Source organism: Apiotrichum porosum (genome assembly GCF_003942205.1).
Source record: "Apiotrichum porosum strain DSM 27194 chromosome Unknown scaffold_13, whole genome shotgun sequence".
NCBI lineage: Eukaryota > Fungi > Basidiomycota > Tremellomycetes > Trichosporonales > Trichosporonaceae > Apiotrichum > Apiotrichum porosum.
The window spans coordinates 219,972-241,165 of NW_021167120.1; the positions used below are offsets into that span (position 1 = coordinate 219,972).

The 21,194-nt window shown below is 58.7% G+C and overlaps 7 protein-coding genes across 7 annotated transcripts; 3 read left to right on the top strand and 4 right to left on the bottom strand.

The window, feature by feature from the left end:
* Positions 1-19: 19 nt before the first annotated feature.
* On the bottom strand, positions 20-1,381 carry PEX7 (peroxisomal targeting signal 2 receptor; the record flags this gene model as incomplete). Its single annotated transcript, XM_028618252.1, has 6 exons — positions 20-227; positions 277-632; positions 691-804; positions 891-951; positions 1,003-1,053; positions 1,185-1,381. The coding sequence occupies 6 exons, from the start codon at positions 1,379-1,381 to the stop codon at positions 20-22; spliced, it is 987 nt and encodes a 328-aa protein (XP_028473208.1).
* Positions 1,382-1,741: 360 nt separating this feature from the next.
* Positions 1,742-3,901, top strand: EHS24_002517 (uncharacterized protein; the record flags this gene model as incomplete). The annotated part of the gene is made up of 4 exons (XM_028618253.1): positions 1,742-1,778; positions 1,833-1,902; positions 2,078-3,246; positions 3,285-3,901. The coding sequence occupies 4 exons, from the start codon at positions 1,742-1,744 to the stop codon at positions 3,899-3,901; spliced, it is 1,893 nt and encodes a 630-aa protein (XP_028473209.1).
* A 120-nt stretch (positions 3,902-4,021) lies between these two features.
* EHS24_002518 (uncharacterized protein) lies at positions 4,022-5,065 on the bottom strand (the record flags this gene model as incomplete). Its single annotated transcript, XM_028618254.1, has 1 exon — positions 4,022-5,065. One exon carries the CDS (start codon positions 5,063-5,065, stop codon positions 4,022-4,024), a length of 1,044 nt encoding a protein of 347 aa, XP_028473210.1.
* A 486-nt stretch (positions 5,066-5,551) lies between these two features.
* EHS24_002519 (uncharacterized protein) lies at positions 5,552-7,559 on the bottom strand (the record flags this gene model as incomplete). The annotated part of the gene is made up of 7 exons (XM_028618255.1): positions 5,552-5,580; positions 5,620-5,990; positions 6,032-6,760; positions 6,821-7,049; positions 7,106-7,201; positions 7,251-7,301; positions 7,463-7,559. 7 exons carry the CDS (start codon positions 7,557-7,559, stop codon positions 5,552-5,554), a joined length of 1,602 nt encoding a protein of 533 aa, XP_028473211.1.
* A 939-nt stretch (positions 7,560-8,498) lies between these two features.
* On the bottom strand, positions 8,499-10,052 carry EHS24_002520 (uncharacterized protein; the record flags this gene model as incomplete). The annotated part of the gene is made up of 7 exons (XM_028618256.1): positions 8,499-8,630; positions 8,835-9,072; positions 9,127-9,430; positions 9,474-9,533; positions 9,585-9,653; positions 9,709-9,840; positions 9,887-10,052. 7 exons carry the CDS (start codon positions 10,050-10,052, stop codon positions 8,499-8,501), a joined length of 1,101 nt encoding a protein of 366 aa, XP_028473212.1.
* A 1,083-nt stretch (positions 10,053-11,135) lies between these two features.
* Positions 11,136-12,698, top strand: EHS24_002521 (uncharacterized protein; the record flags this gene model as incomplete). Its single annotated transcript, XM_028618257.1, has 7 exons — positions 11,136-11,499; positions 11,545-11,683; positions 11,751-11,937; positions 12,006-12,097; positions 12,176-12,258; positions 12,361-12,459; positions 12,517-12,698. 7 exons carry the CDS (start codon positions 11,136-11,138, stop codon positions 12,696-12,698), a joined length of 1,146 nt encoding a protein of 381 aa, XP_028473213.1.
* Positions 12,699-17,102: 4,404 nt separating this feature from the next.
* On the top strand, positions 17,103-20,708 carry EHS24_002522 (uncharacterized protein; the record flags this gene model as incomplete). The annotated part of the gene is made up of 3 exons (XM_028618258.1): positions 17,103-18,440; positions 18,505-19,177; positions 19,216-20,708. 3 exons carry the CDS (start codon positions 17,103-17,105, stop codon positions 20,706-20,708), a joined length of 3,504 nt encoding a protein of 1,167 aa, XP_028473214.1.
* Positions 20,709-21,194: the final 486 nt, after the last annotated feature.

Consider the following 21,194-nt stretch of genomic DNA (forward strand, 5'->3'; position numbering starts at 1 on the left):
CTCCTGCAGCCTGGAACGCCTAGACATTTTGATAAACGTGCAGTTCCTGGTCCCAGCTTGCTGTCGCCAGCAGACCCTCCTGGAACAATGCCCATCCGAGCGCCATCGTAAACTCGGTGTGCGCGGCGGTGACGTGGATCTGGGCCGGCGACGGGCGCGTGACCCACACTCGTGCGGTCATGTCGTAGCCTGACGAGGCGAGAATGTCGGCGTGGTGCGGAGACCATCTGGAACCTGTCAGCTGTGGATACGTTGAAAACACCCCAGCGGACTCACTGGACCTTGCGGATCGCCAACGAGTGGCCCTGCATCTCTGCCGTCGGCCTGCTGGGGTTCCTCGTGTCCCAAACCCTCACCACACCGTCCTTGCCGGCCGTCGCGAGCACGCCGGGGTGGTACTTGTTCCAGTCGGCGGCCAGGATCTCCGCCGGCCCAGCACGGAAGCTCATCTGGGGCTGGAACGCGACACCGGGACGCGGGTTGGCCGTCGTGCGCAGGTCCCATAGCCTGACGGTACCATCTTGGCCGGCGGTGGAGAGGAGGGAAGGGGTATGAGGGGAGAACAGGGCCGAGTAGCACTGGCCGGCGCCGGTGGGGAGGGTGGTGATGGAGGTGGCACGGTCGACCGACCACTGTTCATTGTTAGCGCATGAAGGAGGGCCAAACATAACAACTAGGCGTAGTACGCACCACCTTGGCAGACCCGTCCCAAGACGCAGTCGCAAACAGGCCCTTCTCAATGTTGCTCCAATCCGCGCCGACGACCTCGGCGGTGTGCTCGTGCCATGCTGCGACGGGGAGACCCTGGACGTCAGCTCACGTTGTGAAATCATTGGGGCGAGTGGGTATCGCTCCTACACCCGCCGCAGTCAACAACAACAAAAACTCACCGTCAAGGTAATGTCGAACATGCGCAGAGCACCGTTGCCGCAGACGGCGAGCACCTGGTTTCTTGCCTAGTCAGCTTTGTGCTCCGACAAGAATCATCTGCCGCAGACGCACTCGTGTGCCTCATTCCACGCAATGTCGTATACACAGTCTTGGGTGTCGAAGCTGGCTGGTCAGTCATGCTACACCACGATGGGGAAAGGGAGAGAGGGCCTCATTCAACAGCTTAGACAACGCCCGCAAGCTGTTCCATCCTCCCGGCCCTCCCCTGCCCCCGTTCTCCCCAACAGACTCACTACTTCTCCACCACAAGGCCACCGGGGCTCATGTTGACAATATGCACACGTCCATTGCCGACGAGACCAAAGTTGGCTCCAGAGGCCAGGGCAATGCGGTTGTCAAAGAAGGGGCTGAACTTGAGCGAGTGATGCGCGTAGCCCGGCGTACGCATACGCAGGGCAGGAGGAACAGGTGGTGCTGCTGGTGGAAGCATATCGAGTAAGTGGGGATATATGAGTGCGTGAGTGGGAGGAGCAGCAAGAGAAGGACGAGGTGTCGTTGGAAACGAAGCAAAGGGCGATGCGGGGAAGAGTGGGTGTGTGGACGGCCGGCCCCACGGTGGCCGGGTCCATCCGGGGAAAGGTAGCCGAGATCCGACGCGACCACTTGCACGTGGCTTTGCTTCCGTTCCATTGTGGGTGTCGCGTCTCGCCACCCTCGCCAGCAGACGACCCGTCATTACGCGTACGACTTTTGGTACGGGCACAGGCAAAAGACAAAGCACCACTTGAATTGATCAACAATCCCATCTTTTCAACAATCCATATCCCCATCGCCGAACGGTGCTATCACCATGCCCCCAGCACCGGGACGCATCCAGTCCCTCCCAAGTACGTCCTTCTTCGCTGTGGGCCACCTGCTTTTCTAGCTAACCAGATACACAGTCAAGGTTCTGTACACCATCGACACATCCCCCCAGTCCTTCCTGGCCGTCCTCTCCGATCGACACGACGTGTACGTTCACCCAGCTCCTCATGCGGGTGATGTATTTGGAAGCTGTACATTGAAGGCCATTGCAAGGGGAATCTGTTTTGCCAGGTGAGCACAAAAGCAGTGATGCCAGCTTGCGTTTGGTGATGGCACGCTCATTTGGTTTTGTTTATTGTTCTTGTCTCTGACACCCCATCAGCCCCGAATGCGTCCCCAACAAGTCCTCGCTCGACTTTTCAGTGTACAACCTCGAGCACACACTGCCTACTCAGCCGCATGGAGGTGCCCAGCGACCGCAAGTGCCTGCCAGGCCAGCGAGCTGGACGGGCAAGGGCTTCCTGTCATGGGCACTCAGCGAGAGTGGAGCCGGTACGACGCTGGCCCGTGGTCGTCTTGTTCGCGAGTACGAGTTTGCTGCGACCCAATTTGCACACGGCGGCGGCCTCGAGGGTCTCATGGCGGCTGCTAGCGCCGGGCATGACGAGGAAGCGGACGGCAAAGGATGGGGACTCGAAGTGACGCTCACTCTCCGCCAACTCAATCCGGAGGGCAAGAGCGAGTTTGCGCATCGCAGAGCCTTCTCAGACATGCTCACTCATGGAGGCAGGAGCTCGGCCTCTGCCCCCATTGCCATCGCCTCCAGCCCAGTCCGCCCTTCCACCCGCAGCAGTGACCCTCCGCGGACCCGTGACGGCGGGTTTGTTCGCCCAGCGCCTCCCATGCCCAAACCTCCATCACCATCACCGCTGCGTCGCTCCACGCCAGTGCACGAACCTGTTGCTGGTCCATCACGTACTGTCAAGGCCATCCCATCCCGCCACCGTGACCGCGATAGCTCGCCAACGCCAACCCGCAACAACTTGCGCGAACGCCAGTGCACCCCTCCTCCCCGACCCATTGATGCCTCAACACTTCGCACCCCTCCTCAGCCATCTCCGTCTCGCGCCGCTCTCCTCAGCATTCTCAAGAGGCAAGATGGTAAAATGAGTCCTGATATGGTCCGCCAGCTCTCGACCAACAGCTTCTTCCAGCGTCTCGTCAAGGCCGTGCCCGCTGCAGGGTCACCCGAGGCAAAAGTACCCAGGTCGTCTCCCAGGTCCACGACTACTGGTGGCGGATCTGGTATTCCCGGTATTGGACCCATGCCTGGTCCTCCGCCGCCTGGTCCTCCTCCAAACCACTCACGTTCCACCGCGATGGCTGTTCCAGGATCAGATGCGCCAGCACCCAGCTCGGACGCTTATCCATGGTCCGGTACGCCGACGTCACTTACCGAGCCCCCGTGCAACAACTGTGGCGCCACGACGTCTTCGGGCCAGTGGATGACCAAGAAGCTCAAGGACGGGTTAATCACACGCGTTTGCAATGGTGAGTTGACGCTATTGCGTGGTGAACTGACAAACCAGCGTGTGGCATCTACTTTAACAAGCACAAGCGCATGCGTCCCTCAGACTTGTGGGATAAGGACGACGAGGTTCGCCCAGAACAGCCCATCATCCGCTCCTCGCCCCGGCTCAACCGTACGCGCCAGTTTGACCACCAACAGCCACCTCCTGCCCCACCACCCGTGGAGCCACTTCCTGTTCCACCTGTGGCGGAGTCGCCGCGCAAGCGCCAGCGCACTCGCGCACCCGTGCCGTCGCCGTCACCGCGCATGGCCACGCGGGCTAGTGCACGTGAAGCTGGCAAGGAACCCGCATCGCCAACCCCCGGTGATGGCGTCCCCTCTCTCGATTTCGCTAGCCACTTCCCGTTCAACGGTCACAATAACCCTGCCAACGCACACGCGAGTGGTAGCAGGCACCCAGTGCACAACACCCAGAATGGTGATGGGACGACCCATAACGCTGAGGAGCTAGAAGCCCTGTTCCTCCAGTTTGCAGATGACGAGGCAGCAACCTCGGCCGACGGGAATGTGACCTTGGAGGCCCTGTTTGGCAAAGAGGACACGGAGGGTATCATGGAACTGCTGAAGAGTATCGAGGCTGAGAGCAGCAGCGCGCCGCCTACGAGTGAGGTGTAGGTTTAGGTGTCATAATAACGATGTGCGAGAGCGTAGACTATATAACGAGAGCCCTCTAGATGGCTTCATCTGTAGATTGTGTATACCTGTAACGAATATCTATCCCCTGCCAAACACACTCTACTCAGTCGTCTGGAGCTCATACTGCTCCTCACCGACGAGTGCGCGATACTCGGCACAGGTCAAGGCGCACACGCTGTCCTCGACCCATCCCAGACGCAGCCCCGCGCCCATCTCCTCCATACCAACAACCACAAACGCTACGCCTAGATTCTCGCACACCGCCTGTCCCAAGACATCCCTCAGCTCGTGCCGCGCATGCGATAACGGATACTCGGCCCTCTCTACGGGCTTGAGCGCCACCACAACATGTCCCACTGTGGCAGGCAGAAGCCGGAGCGCGAGGGCGTGCGAGTCGCTCACGCGCGGCCGGGTACGCGAGACAGACAACACAAGCACGACCCGCTCGACTCCGTGTGGCACCAGGCCCACGCGCGACGGCGCCGACGTGGCTGTGGCGGTTGCAGACGGTGTGGCGTGTGTGCACAGCGGCAAGTGTGCGAACACGACCAGTGTCTGGGACACGACGGGGCAGGGCTGGAGGGAGATGCCCGTGTGGTAGTGCTTGAGCCGGACGGTGGCGACTTGGGGGACCAGCTGGGACAGCTTGGACGAAACTGGCCACGACGGGTGGCCGTGCAAGTCGATCACGCGCGTCTTGGTGAGTAGCTGTTGTACGCGAGTGTGGTCGGCGCGGAAGGGCAGCTGTAGCCCAGACCGGTGGGACAGGCTGGCGCGCCACCCGGCCTCTGTCGCTGCCTCGGCGTCCTTATCGGCAGGTTCAGCGGAACAGTGTGACTTGGGGTTGGGGTTGGAGTTTGGTCTGCTGGTGAACGCGACATGCCGTGCAAGGAGAGAATCGACACGATGCCTAAACGCGCGATTCAGGCTGCGTGCTACAAGTAGCGAAGACGTGTCGTGCTCGGCATAGTCGAGGACAATGTCGAGGAGGGCCGGGTAATAGGCCTGGTTCTGGTGTTGATAACGCCACTCGGCGGCGTCAGCGTCCGATGGCTCCCGGTCGGTGACGGCGAGTGAGTGGAAGTGGTCCTTGTCGCCAAAGTGAGTCGCTGGTGGCAACACCAGCAATGCCGAAGCACTCATGGTAGTTGTTGATCAAAAGAATGGTGTTTGTGGTAAACGGTGGTGGCAAACGTGAATCATCAGGCCATGCGGTCAGTGAATGGCGCGACCTCCCCTAGATATGAGCTTCTCGCGAAGATAGCACGCCACCCGGCCCGGTACTGTGTGACTGTGCAGTCCCACGCGAAACCCGAATGGGGCTGTTAACATACAACACCGGAGAGAGAGATCGTATAGAGTACAGCATATATGCAAGTGGTTGTGCGAGGACGGCCCATGTGTGCCCGCCACTCAGCGGCTGGGTAGTTTGGCTGAAGGCCTGGAGGCTACGAAACAGTACTGCATTCACAATGGGCAATCGCGACTGTATGATGACGACAGGACTAGGTGGAACAAACTCTTTAGGTTACACGACAGGGGGCCTTGGGGCTCAAGAGGAGTAGTGTGACGGTGACGGTGGGACGGATATGAGGAGTGTGGCGGCTAGTGTTGTACACAGGTTGTATATTAGTTTGCGCCGTCAATGAATGCGCGGACTGTTTGGGTTAGCGTCACGTGCCGCGGGCGAGACCCACTGTCATGGAGGAGCCACGCCGTGCTCTTGGATTCAAGGCCAGACATGAGGCCCGTGACGACGTCAAAGTGTGCCAAACGTGCGTGCTGGCGAATAGCAGTGGGCACGTCGAGACCGTTGAGAAGGTCGGCGAGCCACACTGACTGCCACACGGGCACAAGCTGGTCGTTGCCACCGTGTATGACAAGGACGTGGTCGGGCATCCAGTCCAGCTCGACAATGTTTCGGGCAGCGAAGAGAATGTGCCCGAGACTGTGGCGCATGCACTTTGTCTGCGACGAGCCGAGGGCTCGACGAAGAGGCGAGACATGCTCGAGCCAGCACTTGGCCTCGTGGCGGACCTGCTTGATAACGTCGGCAACGGGAGACAGCCTAAACGTTAGTAGACGGCCGCAAGCCATATATTAACTCACATGATGACACCACGGATATGTGGCAATTCGACTTCTGGAGCATAGATGCGAAGCGAGCGCACACCGTTGGGGATGTCACGCGAATGCTGTGGCTGGTCCGACGAGCCAACGTGTTGCCAGTGCGAGGCGGCATTGTGGATCTCGAGTCGGTCTCGTGAATGCACGACCGCGTCCTGTGCGACCGTGTACATGCCGAGGTGGGCACCAAGGCCGTGGCCGCAAAGGTAAATGTTGGTCGGGTCGCCGCCAAAGGCGCGAGCTTCCTTCTTGACCCAAGTCACGACACTGCGGACGTCCGCGACTTGGTCCTCAATTTGGCCCCAGGGGTACATGGTAATGTCGGGCACGACAGTCACGTAACCCTGTTCGGCGAGCTTGAGACCAACCAGACTGAACATCCAGCGCGCTGGACGGATTGGCCCCATCATACCGACGTCGTACAGGAAGATCACCACGGGTTTCAGTCCTTCTTCCGGCGCGGGGATGTCGTCCATTGGAGAACCTTGCGGTTGGTCGCTCCACACCGTGGTCGGGAACTCGTCTGTGTCGATTCGGCTACCGCGATCGACGTCGGGCAAAGTGGCGCAACTGGACACGGGAGATATCGCCGGCGAGAGGTCGTCGCCACTCATGGGCTTGGGGACGCTAGCAGCCACCACCTCTTGTGCCTTGAACACGTCCAGGCGGTAGACGCGCCCGTGGCGCGGAGGTTGATAGGGGATACCAAAACTGCGGACAAGGTGTCAACAAATCGTGTCTGGGCTGGAGAGGATGCAGTGGGCCACGTACACTGCGAAGCGCTCCCACCATGGGGTGAGCCACGAAGAGCGGCGCGCCGTATCTGGGTCGGGTGTGTTCCATAGCCGTACAATGGTTCGGAGGAATGCGCCGAGAATGGAAGGTGCGGTCGTAACGACATAGCTGGTATAGTGGATGACTGCCACGAGCAGGCCAAGGTGGCGAGCTGGAGGTACTGTCAGCAAGGTGTATGCTTGAGGCTTGGGGGTTGAAGGTTGGTCTCGGTGGAGGTGTGACATGGACGCCTCAGGGGCGGCTACAACAACAACCACTTACCTGGGCTGAACGGTAGGAAGAGACTTCCAGAGTGCTTCGGCGCGTCGGTCTGCGCGAGAAGCAAGTAGGCAGCAACAGGAAGAATGTGTACTAGCACTGCAGTGGAGTCAGTAGGTGGTTCCCAGTTGGCAGAGAAGCAACGTACGCAGCACGCTACCAATGAGGGAAGGGATCGCGACGAGGTTGACGAGGGGGACTGGTTCGTGTCAGCGCGGTACTAAGAGCATGTAGCGACGGGGGGTTGCGGTCCATGACGGCGAGATGGATCATTTGCCTTGCTTGTTATAAGATGTCCCAGCGCCTGGTGTGATGACTGGCGGACATGGGAAAACAGGACACATTGCACTCGCGACTCACTGAAAGAGAGCAGAGCCCAGAGCGCGGTTGCGGCGGTCGCTGTCGCGACGACGGTGCCGCACGCGCCAATAGCCAGACAGAGTGCTGTCACCCGCATGGGTCAGAGGTATTGTGTCGAAGTAGGCATGCGATGATGGAGGAGAGAAGACGACAAAGCAGACAAACAGTGGAGGTGGGATTGAATGGGTGCTGGCCAGCCGCTGGCCTCTGGGCTGTGGGTCTCGCCACCAAAAACAAGGGAGAAACCGGCGGCAGCGCGCCGGGCGTCCCATCGCCCATAAATTCCCACGCCAGCGGCACGCACCACACCCATGCACCCATTATTCCGTTGACGCGTCGCAAACGCTGCCAGCATGCCGTTGTGCGTTATCAAAGGTCTCACCTCCCGACTCTCACTCCAAACAGACGAACCGTATGGCGTCGTTCATGGGAACCAACGACTGCCACAAACGCAGAAACGTGCGGCCTGTGGACCATGTACTGCAGTACTGTACAGTCCAATAATGCATATACATGACTACTTCTAATTAACTCAAAGCGAAACCAAACAACAATTTCCTCCGTCTAACGCCTCATTATGGTTAGCAGATTCTGGGATGAAAGTCGCCAAGACCGTACGCACAGAACGTGGGCAATGGAGCCGCTCATGTATCCCTCAGAAACCGCCTGAACAGCCTTGATGACGGTTGTGGCGATCGAGGCCTCCTGGTGGAAGTGACTCGCCACGGATGTGACGGCGAGAGGCTCTCGAAGGGATCGATAAACGAGGACGAGCAGGCGAGACCTCGACAGGCCGACAAGGCAGAGGGGGGTAGCTAGTACACGCTGAGAAAAGGAAGTACCCGAGGTAATTGGATGGAAAAGAATGCCCTGGAGGCTCGAGATGATGTAGTACGCGAGCCCAAACCCGACCAAAAGCAAAGCATCACTTTAATAAACGGTGCATAAAAGGGGTATGGTATCTGCAACTCGAAACTGTCCACATTATCCGTACACTAGGACGTGCTCGCCAGTGACACCCGCTCAAGGGCTGGGCTTAGAACAGCGACCAGGTCACCCAGGGAAGGGCGACAGCAGCAACGCTGAAGAGGCCCGCAAGTCCCACCGAGGCCACAGATGCAGGGAGGGCGCCGGAAATGATGGTAGAGCGGTTGGTGAAGCCGACGACCTGCGGCAGGTCAATACACAAGCTCAATTGTCACACAGCCAGAACGCCTCCTGCTTGCCTTGCGGTAAGAAGGAGTACGTTGCAGGCTTACACACGCCGTATGGGTATGGGTGGCAAGCAACGTGTATCGGAGGGAAGCGACCCTCCCCTTGCCGTTCAATTGGCTGCCAGCCACCACTACTCATCCAGACTGTCAAAACTCACTGGAACGTTGCTGGAATCATTGCCTGTGTACTGGTACCCGGTGATACTAGAGTCGTCCGTGTCCGCACACGTAATGGTCACGCTCTGGAGCGTGTTGTAGAAGTAGCCGTGAGCAATGTAGTCGGCGTCGGTCCAGTCGATCATGCCGCCGGCCCATTCAATGGTACCCTGCGCCGAGCTGTCGATGCCGGCGGGCCAGATTGAGATCTGGACGCGCGAAGGGGTCGAAGGGTACTTGCTGCATGTTGTCAGTTGGAGTTGGGTAGACTCGCACCGAAGCTGGGCAACTCACTACTGGCCGTCCGAGGCCATGGTGTCGGCCTTGGTGAGCGTGCGGACGCTGTTGCCGTCAATGGACCAAGTGAGGTAGTCCTCCTGCCAGTCAAGGGTGTAAGTGTGGAAGTTTTGAGACGTGTCGCCACCCGAAGTGACCTGGTAGGTCTCTCCAGCAGTGGCACTGTAGTTTGCCTGGCCGAGGAAGTAGTAGTTGGTCTGGGCCGAAGTGGTCTCGTTGCCGACAAACTCCCAGTCAATCTCGTCCTTGACATCCGACATGGTGATGGCGGCCGTCACGACACCGCTCCACTTGGTGGTTTCTATTCTCGTCAGCACAGGCTCACTTACACACAGGACACTTACCCAAGACAAACTCGATCTTGCCATAGTGGACGTAGCGGGTCGACGAGAGGAGGGTACCGCCTGGAGGAGGTTTAGCAAAGGGATTGTGACGGACAAATATAGGTCACTCACCATTGTCCTCGGTGAGGATGAGACGCACGCCGTTTCCGTCGGGGTCAAGCTCAAGAGAGCCCTTCGTGACTGTGAGGAACGTTATTAATATACCTCACCGACATCGCTTTGCGGTCCAACCCACCCAGCCAGTCGTAGGCAGTGACGTTGCCGTTGTACAGGGTCCCGTTGGTCTGCACGCGGCTGAGGTCGGTGAACTGCCAGGCATTGGACTCGCACACGGGCTCTGGCAGACACGACGTCTCGGTGTAAGAGTCTGATGGTCAGCACACCTAGTCTGACGCTGCGCTCGCTCTACGCACAGAGCGGCTCGCATCCTCCCAGACAGTACGAGTCGGTACCGCAGAAGCCGTACTCGGAACAGCAAGGTGCGCTTTGGGGGCAGGCCGAGGTCGAGTTACAGGTGTAGACGGCCAGGGCGCCCGGGAGAGCCAAGAGGCCAAGGAATGCGACGGACCAGCGGCGCATGGTTGTAGGTTCCAAGGAACAGTAAATGAGTGTGGGGGTTGGAGGATGGTCGGGACCGCGGTCGTTGTCGTCGAGCGTGAACGACCTCGTACAAGATTTAGTTGAGAGATGAAGAGTACAATCAAGGGAGTGGTGAGCTGAGCACAGCACTATGCATCACAAGTCTAGGTCAATAAAGGGCACACCCACCTGACCCGGTAAGTGAGACCTGAAAGCGACGGCCTGTGCGAGCGTTGACGGTTGCTGTCCAACGTACCAACCTGATGCCCGCAATGGCCAAGATGGTGGCGTCGACGTTGCGCGCCCGGATCGCGGGGAGCACGCGCGCCTCTGTGGGGGACGCGTGGACGCGTCGTCCGCCAGCGAGCTGGTCTGTCGACCGCGCCTGGCCGTCTATTTGCATGCTGGACGCCTGTTTCTGTCGACACTTGAGACGCTTATACGCTTACATGCATGACTTGCTGGCTGCGGGGGACACACCTGTGCATCCGTTAAAAGGCTTCAAGCTTCCAGTGTGGCCTGTGGACGGTGTGGGGGTCGAAACACCGTGTTTGTTGCCCCTGCGCCAAGCACGGTCCGCGCATTCCCGCGTCCCGGTTCACCTGGTCTGCCCCGTCTCTTGCTGCGGGAGAAGACGCGTCGTGAGCAAGAACGAGCTCGTACCCGCAAGTCAAGAACACTGGCAGTTTAGTGAGGGTGGGACTTCTGGTGGGCATAGACGAGGCGATGCACTTTTGTCAGTTGGACTCTGCGGCAGACGCGTCGATGACGAGTGGGGGAGTGTTGGAAACAAGGAGGGCAAAGCAGGTGCTATTCGTGACCACAGGCCCCCCAAAAGGATGTCAATTTATAGACACCCGCATATGACGTCACTACTCGCCGTTGTACGTTACCTTTTTGTTCGTCATGATGCTCTTTGCCCCACCACTCCACGCATGGCCACGCACACCGTCCCATCCGTTTTGAAGCGGCGGAAGCGACCATGATGTCGGTGAGCTACGGGTGCTGTGACGAGGAGAACAGGTGTCACTGAATCGATCTAAAACTTCACCACCACACCACATCTCTCACCACTGTCTCAGAATGGTTGCACCCAGCGTAGCACAATCCCTCGAAGCCAGCGCGAGCCCCGGCCCCGTAAAACCTCCGGCGCCAGCGTCGCTCCACATTCAACAGCACCATGGTCTCTCGGGCGGCCGTTTCAACCCAACGCACCTCCATCTGGTCGACAGCGATGGTCGTGAGGTGGAATGGCAGTCCCGACGCGCTAGGAAGCGCAGGTACGCCGCCAAGTCGCACCACATTGGGCAAAATGGCCATGTCGTAGAAGGCATCGCGCTGCGCGTGCAAAGTCTCGGGGACCAGCTCAAGCCACATCTCATGTACGACGTGAGCTTTTGGATCGCCGTGTGGTTCACTCTTGGCTCCACGGTTTGGGTGATCAATGGTGAGCTCAGCAGTGAGAAACTCGTGTGTCTAACACACCAAAAAGGCTTTCTCACGTGGCTGCCTTTTATTTATCCGTCCGTTGGAACCGACAGGAATGCGCACACTGCTGCCGGGCTTGCCTTTCTCGGTGGAACAATCTTCAACATTGGTTCATACTTGATGGTCGTAGAAGCTCTTGACCGGTGAGTCCAGATGTCGTTTTACGGCTCGTATCTTTAGGTTTCGGCTTCCGGCTTACGTTTTTACAAGTGGTCGAGAGACACAGTTTGGGACTGCGCTCGGGCGTCTTCTTCACGACATTGCCCATCCGACGGAGATGAAAGATGCAGAGAGTGGCTTTACCACACCGTCTGACAAAAATCTTGTGGGGCCAGACGCGGCACGAGGCTTTGCTTGGTGGGGCAAGCCCTTGTGGCACGAGTTTGGCTATGATGCGGTGAGTGCTAGGGCAGCGTACGTTGCATCCGTTGCAGAGCGACAAGTCGCTGGATACACGGCCTAGAGACGTGGTCCGAGAGCGGCAAGAAGCACCACCCGCTAATGCAAAAGGCACTCGTGCAACTCTGCGCAGCCTGTACATTCTGGATCGCGACCTTGTGAGTTGGTTGGTACCATGGTACTTGACGATTACCACGTGGTGGCCGCTGTCGATCATTTAGCTGACGTGGTTCCAGAACCGGGCTGCCGGGTGTGATTCCGGGCCTATTCGATGGCGAGCATGTGGTCATTGGCGATGTGTTCTTCTGGAGTCCCCAAGGTGAGTTGAGGGTGCCCCAAAGTGTGTCCCCCAAAACGCGCACAAGGGCCACACTTGCTGCCGAACTGCCAGTCGGTTGAAATGCATCCTAATCAGTCCCAGTCATTGGTGGATCAGGTTTTGTGATCTCCAGCGCAATTCTCATGATCGAGGTCCAGCACCACTGGTGGCAGCCACGTCCGCTTGATATTGGATGGCAAGGTGGGCATAGGAGGAGAGAATGTATGTGTTGTAGGTGGCCGCTGACATTCCGTTCAGTTGGTGTCTGGAACCTTGTCGGTGCCCTTGGTTTCCTTCTATGTGGCGCCCTTGGGTACTCGAAGAACAGCAGGATGGAGTACGAGTCCGCCCTAGCCACCTTCTGGGGTAGCTGGGCGTTCTTGATTGGCAGCTGCTGCCAAGTGTGGGAAGTGGTTTGGCGCGAGCCGCCACAGTCATGAGGAGGCGCAGACAAGTCTTACGGTTCGTGAGAACATTCCCGGACGTCCGTCCACCCGACCGACACCTTGGACACACGAACAACAGCGCGCTGTGTGCCTAGGTCTGAAACAATAAACGCACAGTTCAGTCACTGTGCCGCATGGCATGTTGCCACCGTCCACATTCATTGCCTGTCGACGAAAAACACAAAAATGTTGCCGTCACGACTGGCACCAGGTGTGCCTAGACATTCAACCCAGCGGAGATTGATCGATCTCATTCCCATGTCTAAATGATTATTAGCCCGGACTCGGGTCGTGTGATACAGTCTTTGGCTTTGAGCTTCAGTGCTTGTCCTGTAATCTAATTCCGAGATGAGATGGCCGGAAGCAAGAATGCATTGGGCAGAGGGTAGAACGGAGCCTAACGGCCCTAACCATGTGCTTACCACCTGGTTAGGGTGTGCTAATGGTACGATTCAGGCCGCAGTTATGGAACGACCCATGACGTCGTTTCCGGGCGCCACTGATGCAAGCCCGCGGTCAGTAATATAATCATGTTCCGCAGATCCTACTCCTCCTGGCAAGAGCAGAACATGCGCCAACAACAGTGTCGTCATTGTAGAGCTCCACGCTGCCCGATATGGCATGGTGGGAGGTAAAGGTCTCGGAGCAACTGCGCCGTCCAACCAGAAAAAGCGACCTAACCTGAAGGAGAACACCTGGCTGTTGTGAGGATTTGGCGGATACAAGGACCCAAGCACGGGGTGGGTATCCATCATACCTCAGCAACGAGGCTTTCCTTCGTTGCTGGGCCTTTCAAGAGGACTGGGCAAACAGCAGAAAACCCTGCACCACATGGTGGAGCGTTTGCCGGACACCGGGGCTATACCGACGCTGTGCCTTGATGGTGCCAGCTGGTCATCTGTAGTGTCCACGGGCCACGGGGCAGTTGCGCAGGCAGGTTCAGAGCTTTGGGTTGGGACCTTGGAGTATTGTCCGATAACCACACGCCCGTGCCAAACGCGTCACTCTGCCATGTTGGATGCACGGCCTTGGTGGAGTTGGCTGCTGCGCAAAACGGTGCTCCAACTGCTCATTGGACCATTGTACTGCAATGGGCAGACATTGCAGAAGCGAGTCGCCGCAGGGATACATACCAGCTTTGGGTAGCAGAGCGTACGAGCGTCGCCGATCACAGCGTGAGGCGTGACATCCTTTGGTGAACGCAATGTAGGGGAATCGGTACAGAGCGGGAAGCGTCCTTTAACGAGAGCGATCTCTTTCGCTCTGCCTGCCCCTCCCCCACGGCCCCCCACTCCTAAACGCCATCCCGTACCAAATCCGAAACGCACGGATTGCGGAGAGCTCCTCGTATCCTCGTTGATCGTCGAGCTACGCTGGTTACGGAGCAGACAGAGAGCATGGGAGCAAAAGAAGGGGGCGTCCAACTGGAAGCGTATCACCAAGCAGCGCGTTTCCTGCAAGCTATGTAAGCCGCCCTGGAATTAATTCACGAAATCATCGAATTTCAAGGGGTTTCGGTCCTCCTCCATTGCTGCTGCAGCCGTACTGTTCCACTTACCATTGGGCTCACTGTGCTGTTATTCTGTGCAATTGAATACCGCTACAATGTCCCACGCAGCATACACGCACTGCTAATGCAACAGGTACGATTCGGCCGGCGGGCCGAATATCCACAAAGCACGCACTTCAGATCGTTCTGGGCACGATCGCACGGACAAAGAAAGGTGCAAGGAACCCGCCGACCGCCACCATTTTGCGTTCCATGCGTTCCCAAGTTCCCAAAGTCTCACAGTATGATGGCATCACCTCACGCAGAAGCGCACGGCATCGGCGTCGTACCGGCGTGCGGAGATCTGTGATCTGCCATGCCTCAAAGGCTACACGACTGGCCCCAGTCGCAGACTGTGGTTACACACCAATTCTGCCGTGCTACTTTAAGCTGCCGTTACCCATCTACCAACCTCGCGGGTTGGCACTTCCGTGGGGGTGTGGCGGTTTCTAATCGCTGCCCACCATGGTGGTGGTGGGTGGCCGACCGAGGTGGCGCCAACGATACCATCAGGACAGGTTCTTAAGACGCGATACTACTGCGTGTCGACCATGCCGGGGTTTGCTCACCGGCGTAAACTGGACCCCGCCACCGCCTCCGCCGCAGAAGCGCTCCGAAGAGCCGGCCTGGCCTAGCTTCTCATGATGCGCACGTTGGCACTCTTGTATCCCAAACCCAGTCGTCTGTATATTACACATATGTAACAGTTTAATTAATACAAGCGAGACGGTGCGGAGGCCTCGAGGTTTTCGTCCCGGCCCCTCGGTTGCGTCGTTGGCAGCAAACGGGATCCCACAGCTCCGACATCACCACCTGCATGTGGGTGGCTCTGTAAGAGCAGATTTGCAGCTGGCTGTGCGTGTACCTCAATGCACTTTTGTTGAAGCCACATCATCATTGCGTGTTCTCAAGTTGACATGTAAGCCATGTCCAAAAATTACCGTGGTGACTTCTCGCCGAGTCTGGCCGATCGTCGCCACAACCGAGCTCTGCCAAACCTTCTTCAGGCGGCCACATCAGTACCACAGTCTGGCCTCTGGCGGTGTGGCCTGCTGGTTGCCCCGAACCCTTTGTGTAATCCTTGGCTGTAAACTCTGCTGCTGGGCAAGAGCGGCAAGGTCCACCCACCACCGCCCGCGGCGATGAGGCGGAGTGGGCGGCGGCGGTGGCGGCTCAAGTGGTCCATGCACTGTTGTTACCTGCTCGACGATGGCCAAGGCCAGTCCTCGTTCCAGAAGGCTGCCGCCCAGGGGGGGGAAAAGCTAAGAAGCTATGGCTGGGGGTTGGCCACACGGGCGCGCGCGCGCGCGCACGACGTTGGCAGCACGCGGGCGGCAGAGGTGGTCGTTGAGACGAGGAGCCACACGGTCAGTCATGAGGTGTGTGTGTGGGGATGAAAGGGAGGTGGCTGACGTGCCTGCCCTCTCTCTTGCCAGGTCGACTGCCGGTCGCTGGGGGCTGCCGCGCTTTGCCGTGCGGTGTGGCCCATGGTCTTCCTGGCGAGCCGCGTGCCGATGGGATGGGCCGGCAGGAGACCGAATAGGTCGACGCAGGGTCTCTCCCTGCCCAGAAGAGGCGTGGTGGGTGTTTTGGACCGCGGCATACTGCCCGAGTACGACGCCATGTCATCATTGCGTTAACGCTTGGTCGTCCCTGCTGCGTCCTGAGTTCTCTCCAACCAGGCGACCGGGATGTGGCCTGATTCATGCAACAAACGGGGGAGGAGAGGGCCTTTCGCTCCTTCCCTGTCTCCAGCAAGTGGCCAAAGTGGGCCCACTTGCCATGCGGCGGCGACTCACAGCTCCATGAGAGCCTTGAACAGATCCGAACTTGCTCTTCGACCTCCCCTGCAGTTGCTGTTTGACCTGGCCGCATTGTTTCTGTCGCCACCTGGCTCGCCATCTCGAAGATCGCAAGCGATCTGTGACTCTGCCAATTCAGCCTCTTACAACCGTAAACAGCAAAAAGCTCGTCATACACAAACCCCCCCGTCTCCCACCTTTTTTGACCCCACCACCCCCTCCCACACCTGCCTTGTCAAACAACTAGTTGAGAACAGCGTCGTTCTATACCATCAGGATATCAGCTTTGGTTTGGACTTGTTCCCCTTCGATTCCAGCCTCTCTTCCCGTTACTGTTCGACTTTTCGACAACTCCCCTCTCGAAGGCGTTCCCGCCCTCCCAGACCCCCGAGCTGCAACCAACGGCGCCGCCGCTTTGCACCCTGGCTCAAGCCTCTGAAACCTGCTCGCTGGACGGTCACACCTGTCCGTAGCCTAGCGCAAAGAGAACCTCCAAGGGCGGCGTCGTGGGGACGTCAGGACTGCCAATTTGGGTACCGCAGTATCGCAATACGACGACCGTCTCTCGGCGTGCGACGGAGGCGGTAACGACAGAAGCGTGAGTTGCGTGCTGGGCCGTGGGGGTGGGGAAGGGTGTGTGATACCACACACACACACCTCTCTCCACATTGCTACTCCTCTCATCTCCAAACAACAGCTCGCTGACAACCAAAGTCGCCGCCGGTAGATCGACCGATCGACGAGGACCGTGCTACGAGCCCGAAAGTGCGATCCGACGACCGCAAAACCTGGCAACGCTGCACGCACAGGTGCGATCAACTGCAACGTGTGTGCGAGGGCCGGCGGCGGCCGACGGGCCCTGCCTGTTTGCCAGCACGCGTGCTCCATCGCTTTGTCCACTGCTGACCCACCCACAGGTGCCCGGTGCCCCTTTCCACAGCTCTCATTCCTCTTTCTACTCCATCTTTATCCACTTCTCTCCCTCTCGACTCTCCTTCTTCTCGCTCACTGCGGGTCCCGCGAGCCCCGGACCGACCGAAGGTCGCCATGGCCGTGGCTCACATCCCACTCTCCGAGGCATTAAATCGCACGATCCTCGACCCCATACCAGGCTCGAGGACCGTCTCGCCAGCAACACTACGCGCACCTGCCGGCCTCTCATCCCCCTTCCGCCCACTCTCACCCGTTTCACGATGCTCGAGCGCGAGCCCGTCTCCATCGACTTCGGTTTCGTATTACTCGGCCCAGTCCGACCTGAATAGCATCCCACGGCGCAGACCAGCACCAATATCCATCCCGACTGGCACGGCCGACGACCCTCTCTTCTCTGCCTACCCCATTAACTCCCAGCAGGCGACAAAGACCCCAGATGTCCCACCCACACTGCATTCCGGAACGGCGTTGCCTCGCAAGGCCATGGATGAAGAACGCCCGTGGCAGCATCATGACAACAGCACAGCCTCCAGTTCCACTCGTAAGGGCCATGGACGAACAGAATCGACCATCAGCCTGTCGCGTCATCGCTCTACTTCTGCCATTGGTTTGGTTAAGAAGGCTCAGGATCGGTTCGCCCAGTTTGGCACTCCCAAGCCTGCGGCCCAGTTCGACAACCGCCGCAGGGCGTCTTTCGACACTGGCGAGAATGAGATTGAGCGCTGGCGCGAGATGGGCGAAGCAGCACAGCTTGAGAACAGCGTGCCATATGGCTACTCCAACCATGACGGCTACACACTACAGTCTGTCAAGATGGTCTCGGGTGTGCGCCCATTGTCACCAGCACTCGTACCCCCGCGCAAATCCAGCCTCGCCAGCACGGAGGAGTCGATCGTGAGCTTCTCCACGCTGACAATATCGAACAAGGACGAGCTGTCCTTCGATAAGCAACTCGATGGCTCGTCGGTTGCCGACCGCGCGTCACTTGTGTCGGACACGCTGTCCTCTTCACCCAGCGCGATGACGAAATCACTCCCGTCCACAAAGACGTCCCTGTCCCGCAGCGCCCGCAGCGGCCAGGAAGGCGACGTTGACGCAAAGAAGATCCAGCTCCAGCAAGTGAGCGCAAAGCTCTCAGCCGAAACGACCAAGGTGCTCCTTGACAAGCGTCGCATGATCTTGTTGGAGATTGTGGAGACCGAGGTCACCTACGTCCATGACCTCCGCTCGTTGGTTCACATCTACTTGCCGCAGCTGGCTGTTCTCCCGCACGTCTCAGAGCGTATCCACAGCCTCGTCGTCCGCAACACAACCGACCTCCTCGAGTTCCATGTTCAGTTTGCTGCACACATGGTCGACATTCTCCGGTACTGCGGTATCGGGTATGAAACCACGGACGCTGAAACGGTGGACAAGGCCACTATACGGTTCGCGGAATTGTTTGTGCGAGAGGTGAGGAACATAAACACAGATCAGATCGTGCCTGGTTTGTTTACCTGCTGACGTCAAACCCCAGGTGACGAGCTTCTCACTCTACAATGATTATTGCGCCGGTTCGACTGCTGCTTCTGCGCTGGTTCGCAGCATTGCCCACCGGTCCGACTACGAGGCGTTCGAGAAGCGCTGCCAGTTCATCGCGTCTACATCACCACACCCTACGCTGCGCGACATTCTGCACCACCGTGTCCCCAAGCCGGCCCGCACGAGACTGCGCTTCAAGGACATTCTCATCACCCCGGTCCAGCGTGTGTGTCGCTACCCACTGCTCCTTGCGTCACTGCTCGCCGACGTCAACGTCAACAGGGATGTGCCACCCACCCCAGTCATGTCCGCCGTCGAGGCCGCGCAAGCTTCCATGCGGGCCGTGGCCGAGAATGCAGATGACGCGAGGCAGCGCAAGGAGGCCGAGCTCAAGACGATGAACGTTCTTGACAGGCTAGAACCTCACCCTACTGTCAACTACGACTTTGTCCGTCGCCTCGGTGTCTGTCGGCTCATTGGCGCGCTCGATGTGCTTTACCACCACCCCGTGCATGCCCCACTCGTGCAGCCGCCTGTCAAGGTCAAGTACCTCGCTGCCTTCCTGTACCGGGGCTACCTCATCCTGGCCAAGATCAGGCGCGGCAAGACTTTCGAACTCAAGCATTACCTTCCCCTCGAAGCGTTTGAGCTCATTGACATTACAGAAGGTGAGCTCGCCTCTTTACACTGCACAGCTGACATTCAGGCTTTCTTCCCCATTCCATACGCCTCACCCTGCGCGAGCATCACTTCGACCTCGCTGCCACATGTGACGCTGAGAAGGAGCTCTGGGCCGCCGAGCTGTGCGCTGCCCGTGACGAGAGCTCTGTCCCACCGTTTGAACTTCCCTCGAGCGTGTCCCTGTTTGCACCGCGTGACCGCCACTCGTCGGCCACCATTTCCGAGGAGGCGACACCAGAGCTTATCATGCACGCTCCTCAGAAGCGCCACACCTTGATGGACATGGGTACCGCACCCAGCCTCCTCTTCACCCCCGCCCCTAATTCCGACTCTAGCGCTACACCAACGCCAGAATACCGCGTTGCCAAACCTTCTACTCTACTTCTCAGGCGCGCGTCGGCATCCGAAAGGATTGCGGTCGACCGCGCCCTCGCGGACATCGTCTCTGAACCTCTTGCCACTGCAAGGAGCAAGGTGCAGCTCTCATACACGACCAGCTCGGGCTACGACTCCCGCCGCACCTCGATCCTCGACACCCCCAAGTTGCGCAGGCGACTCAGCTTTGCCGATTCTCGTACTTCCCTTGACGTGTTCGCGTCATCCGAGATTCGTGGCGCCGTGCTCCCTTCCCGTCCAGTCTCCCGCGTCCGCCCTACCACGACCATTATCACGGACGGCGGTATTCCGTTCGACCTGGACAGTGCAGACATTTCGCGCAACACGTCGTTCTCGTCACTAAGCGACATGCCGTTGCGAGGCCGCCGCTCGTCCATCTCCCTGCGCCGTGGAGGACTGAGTGGTCTGGACATGACGCCCAACGTGACCCCGATTCGTGGCGAGCGTGGCCACCGCCGCCAGAACTCGTCCATGACATCCCTTAGTCGGGATGAACGGCGGACAGTGGCGCGCGCGAAGTCTATGCCCTCGTCACCCATCACGCCTGCTCGCCGACTCACTGAGCCTATGCCAGATGACGCAGTCATCCGTGCAGCTCTTGCAGAGTCGGTGGCCACGGTCAAGAAGCCCGAGCCCAGGAAAGCCGACTCGGCCCCAAACGTCAACACTGGGCACCAGCGTCAGTGGTCGCAGTCGACCGAGGACAGCTTTGTCCTTGTGCCCGAGGTCCTCGCCCCGCAGCCCCAACTTGCATCCCCGCCATCACGCGCCTCCGTCCTCTCGACCAGCAGCATCAAGCGTTCGCTCTCGATGTTTGGTCGTCGTGGCCCATCCCTCTCCTCGCTCAGCCCACTCGACGTCGATGACGGCGATGACGGCGCCACCAAGTCGAACAACTCCAATTCGGACTCACGATCTTCCATGTGGGGCGGCCTGACGCCCTCCACATCACTCTCGCGCCTGCCTTCTCGGACGCCATCTCGGACGCCGTCGCGCACGTCGCGTTCGGTATCTGCCAACAACCTATCTGTCCACACCACACCCGATACCTCGCCCACTACGCCCAAGCGGCGTCGCAGCATTCGCCTCTTTGGCCAACTCCGTGGATTCACTCCCATTTGATTATAACCCTGTAACGAACGACCCACCCCCGACCCGTTGAAACGCGTAAACGTCTTCCTCTTTACCCGCATTTTCCTACATTATTCCCCCCTCCTTCTCCCCAATCCTCGTCACATCATCGACAGACCCACATGAATCCCCTGCATCAAGTAAACCGTCTCCCAACCCCAAACCCCCTCATCTTTGCCTCCCTTAATCGCTGTTGTCGCTTAGCATTCTAGTGTATCATCCATGAACATGCAAATGATTCACATCGGAAGTACCAGAAATTGTCCTCGTCATTGTTCGTTCACGCGAAACACACATGCGTACATGCTGTGCAACGACCAAATGGTGGGAACCACCCACGCATGCGGCAACAACGGTGACTAATTGAGTTCGGGGCCGAGGACGTGGGAGTGTCGCGGTGCTAGTGGTTGTATTGAATCTAGAACTCGATTCCGAGACTGTTCGGCGCCATGTCATGTTGGATGCGAGGCGCTTGCT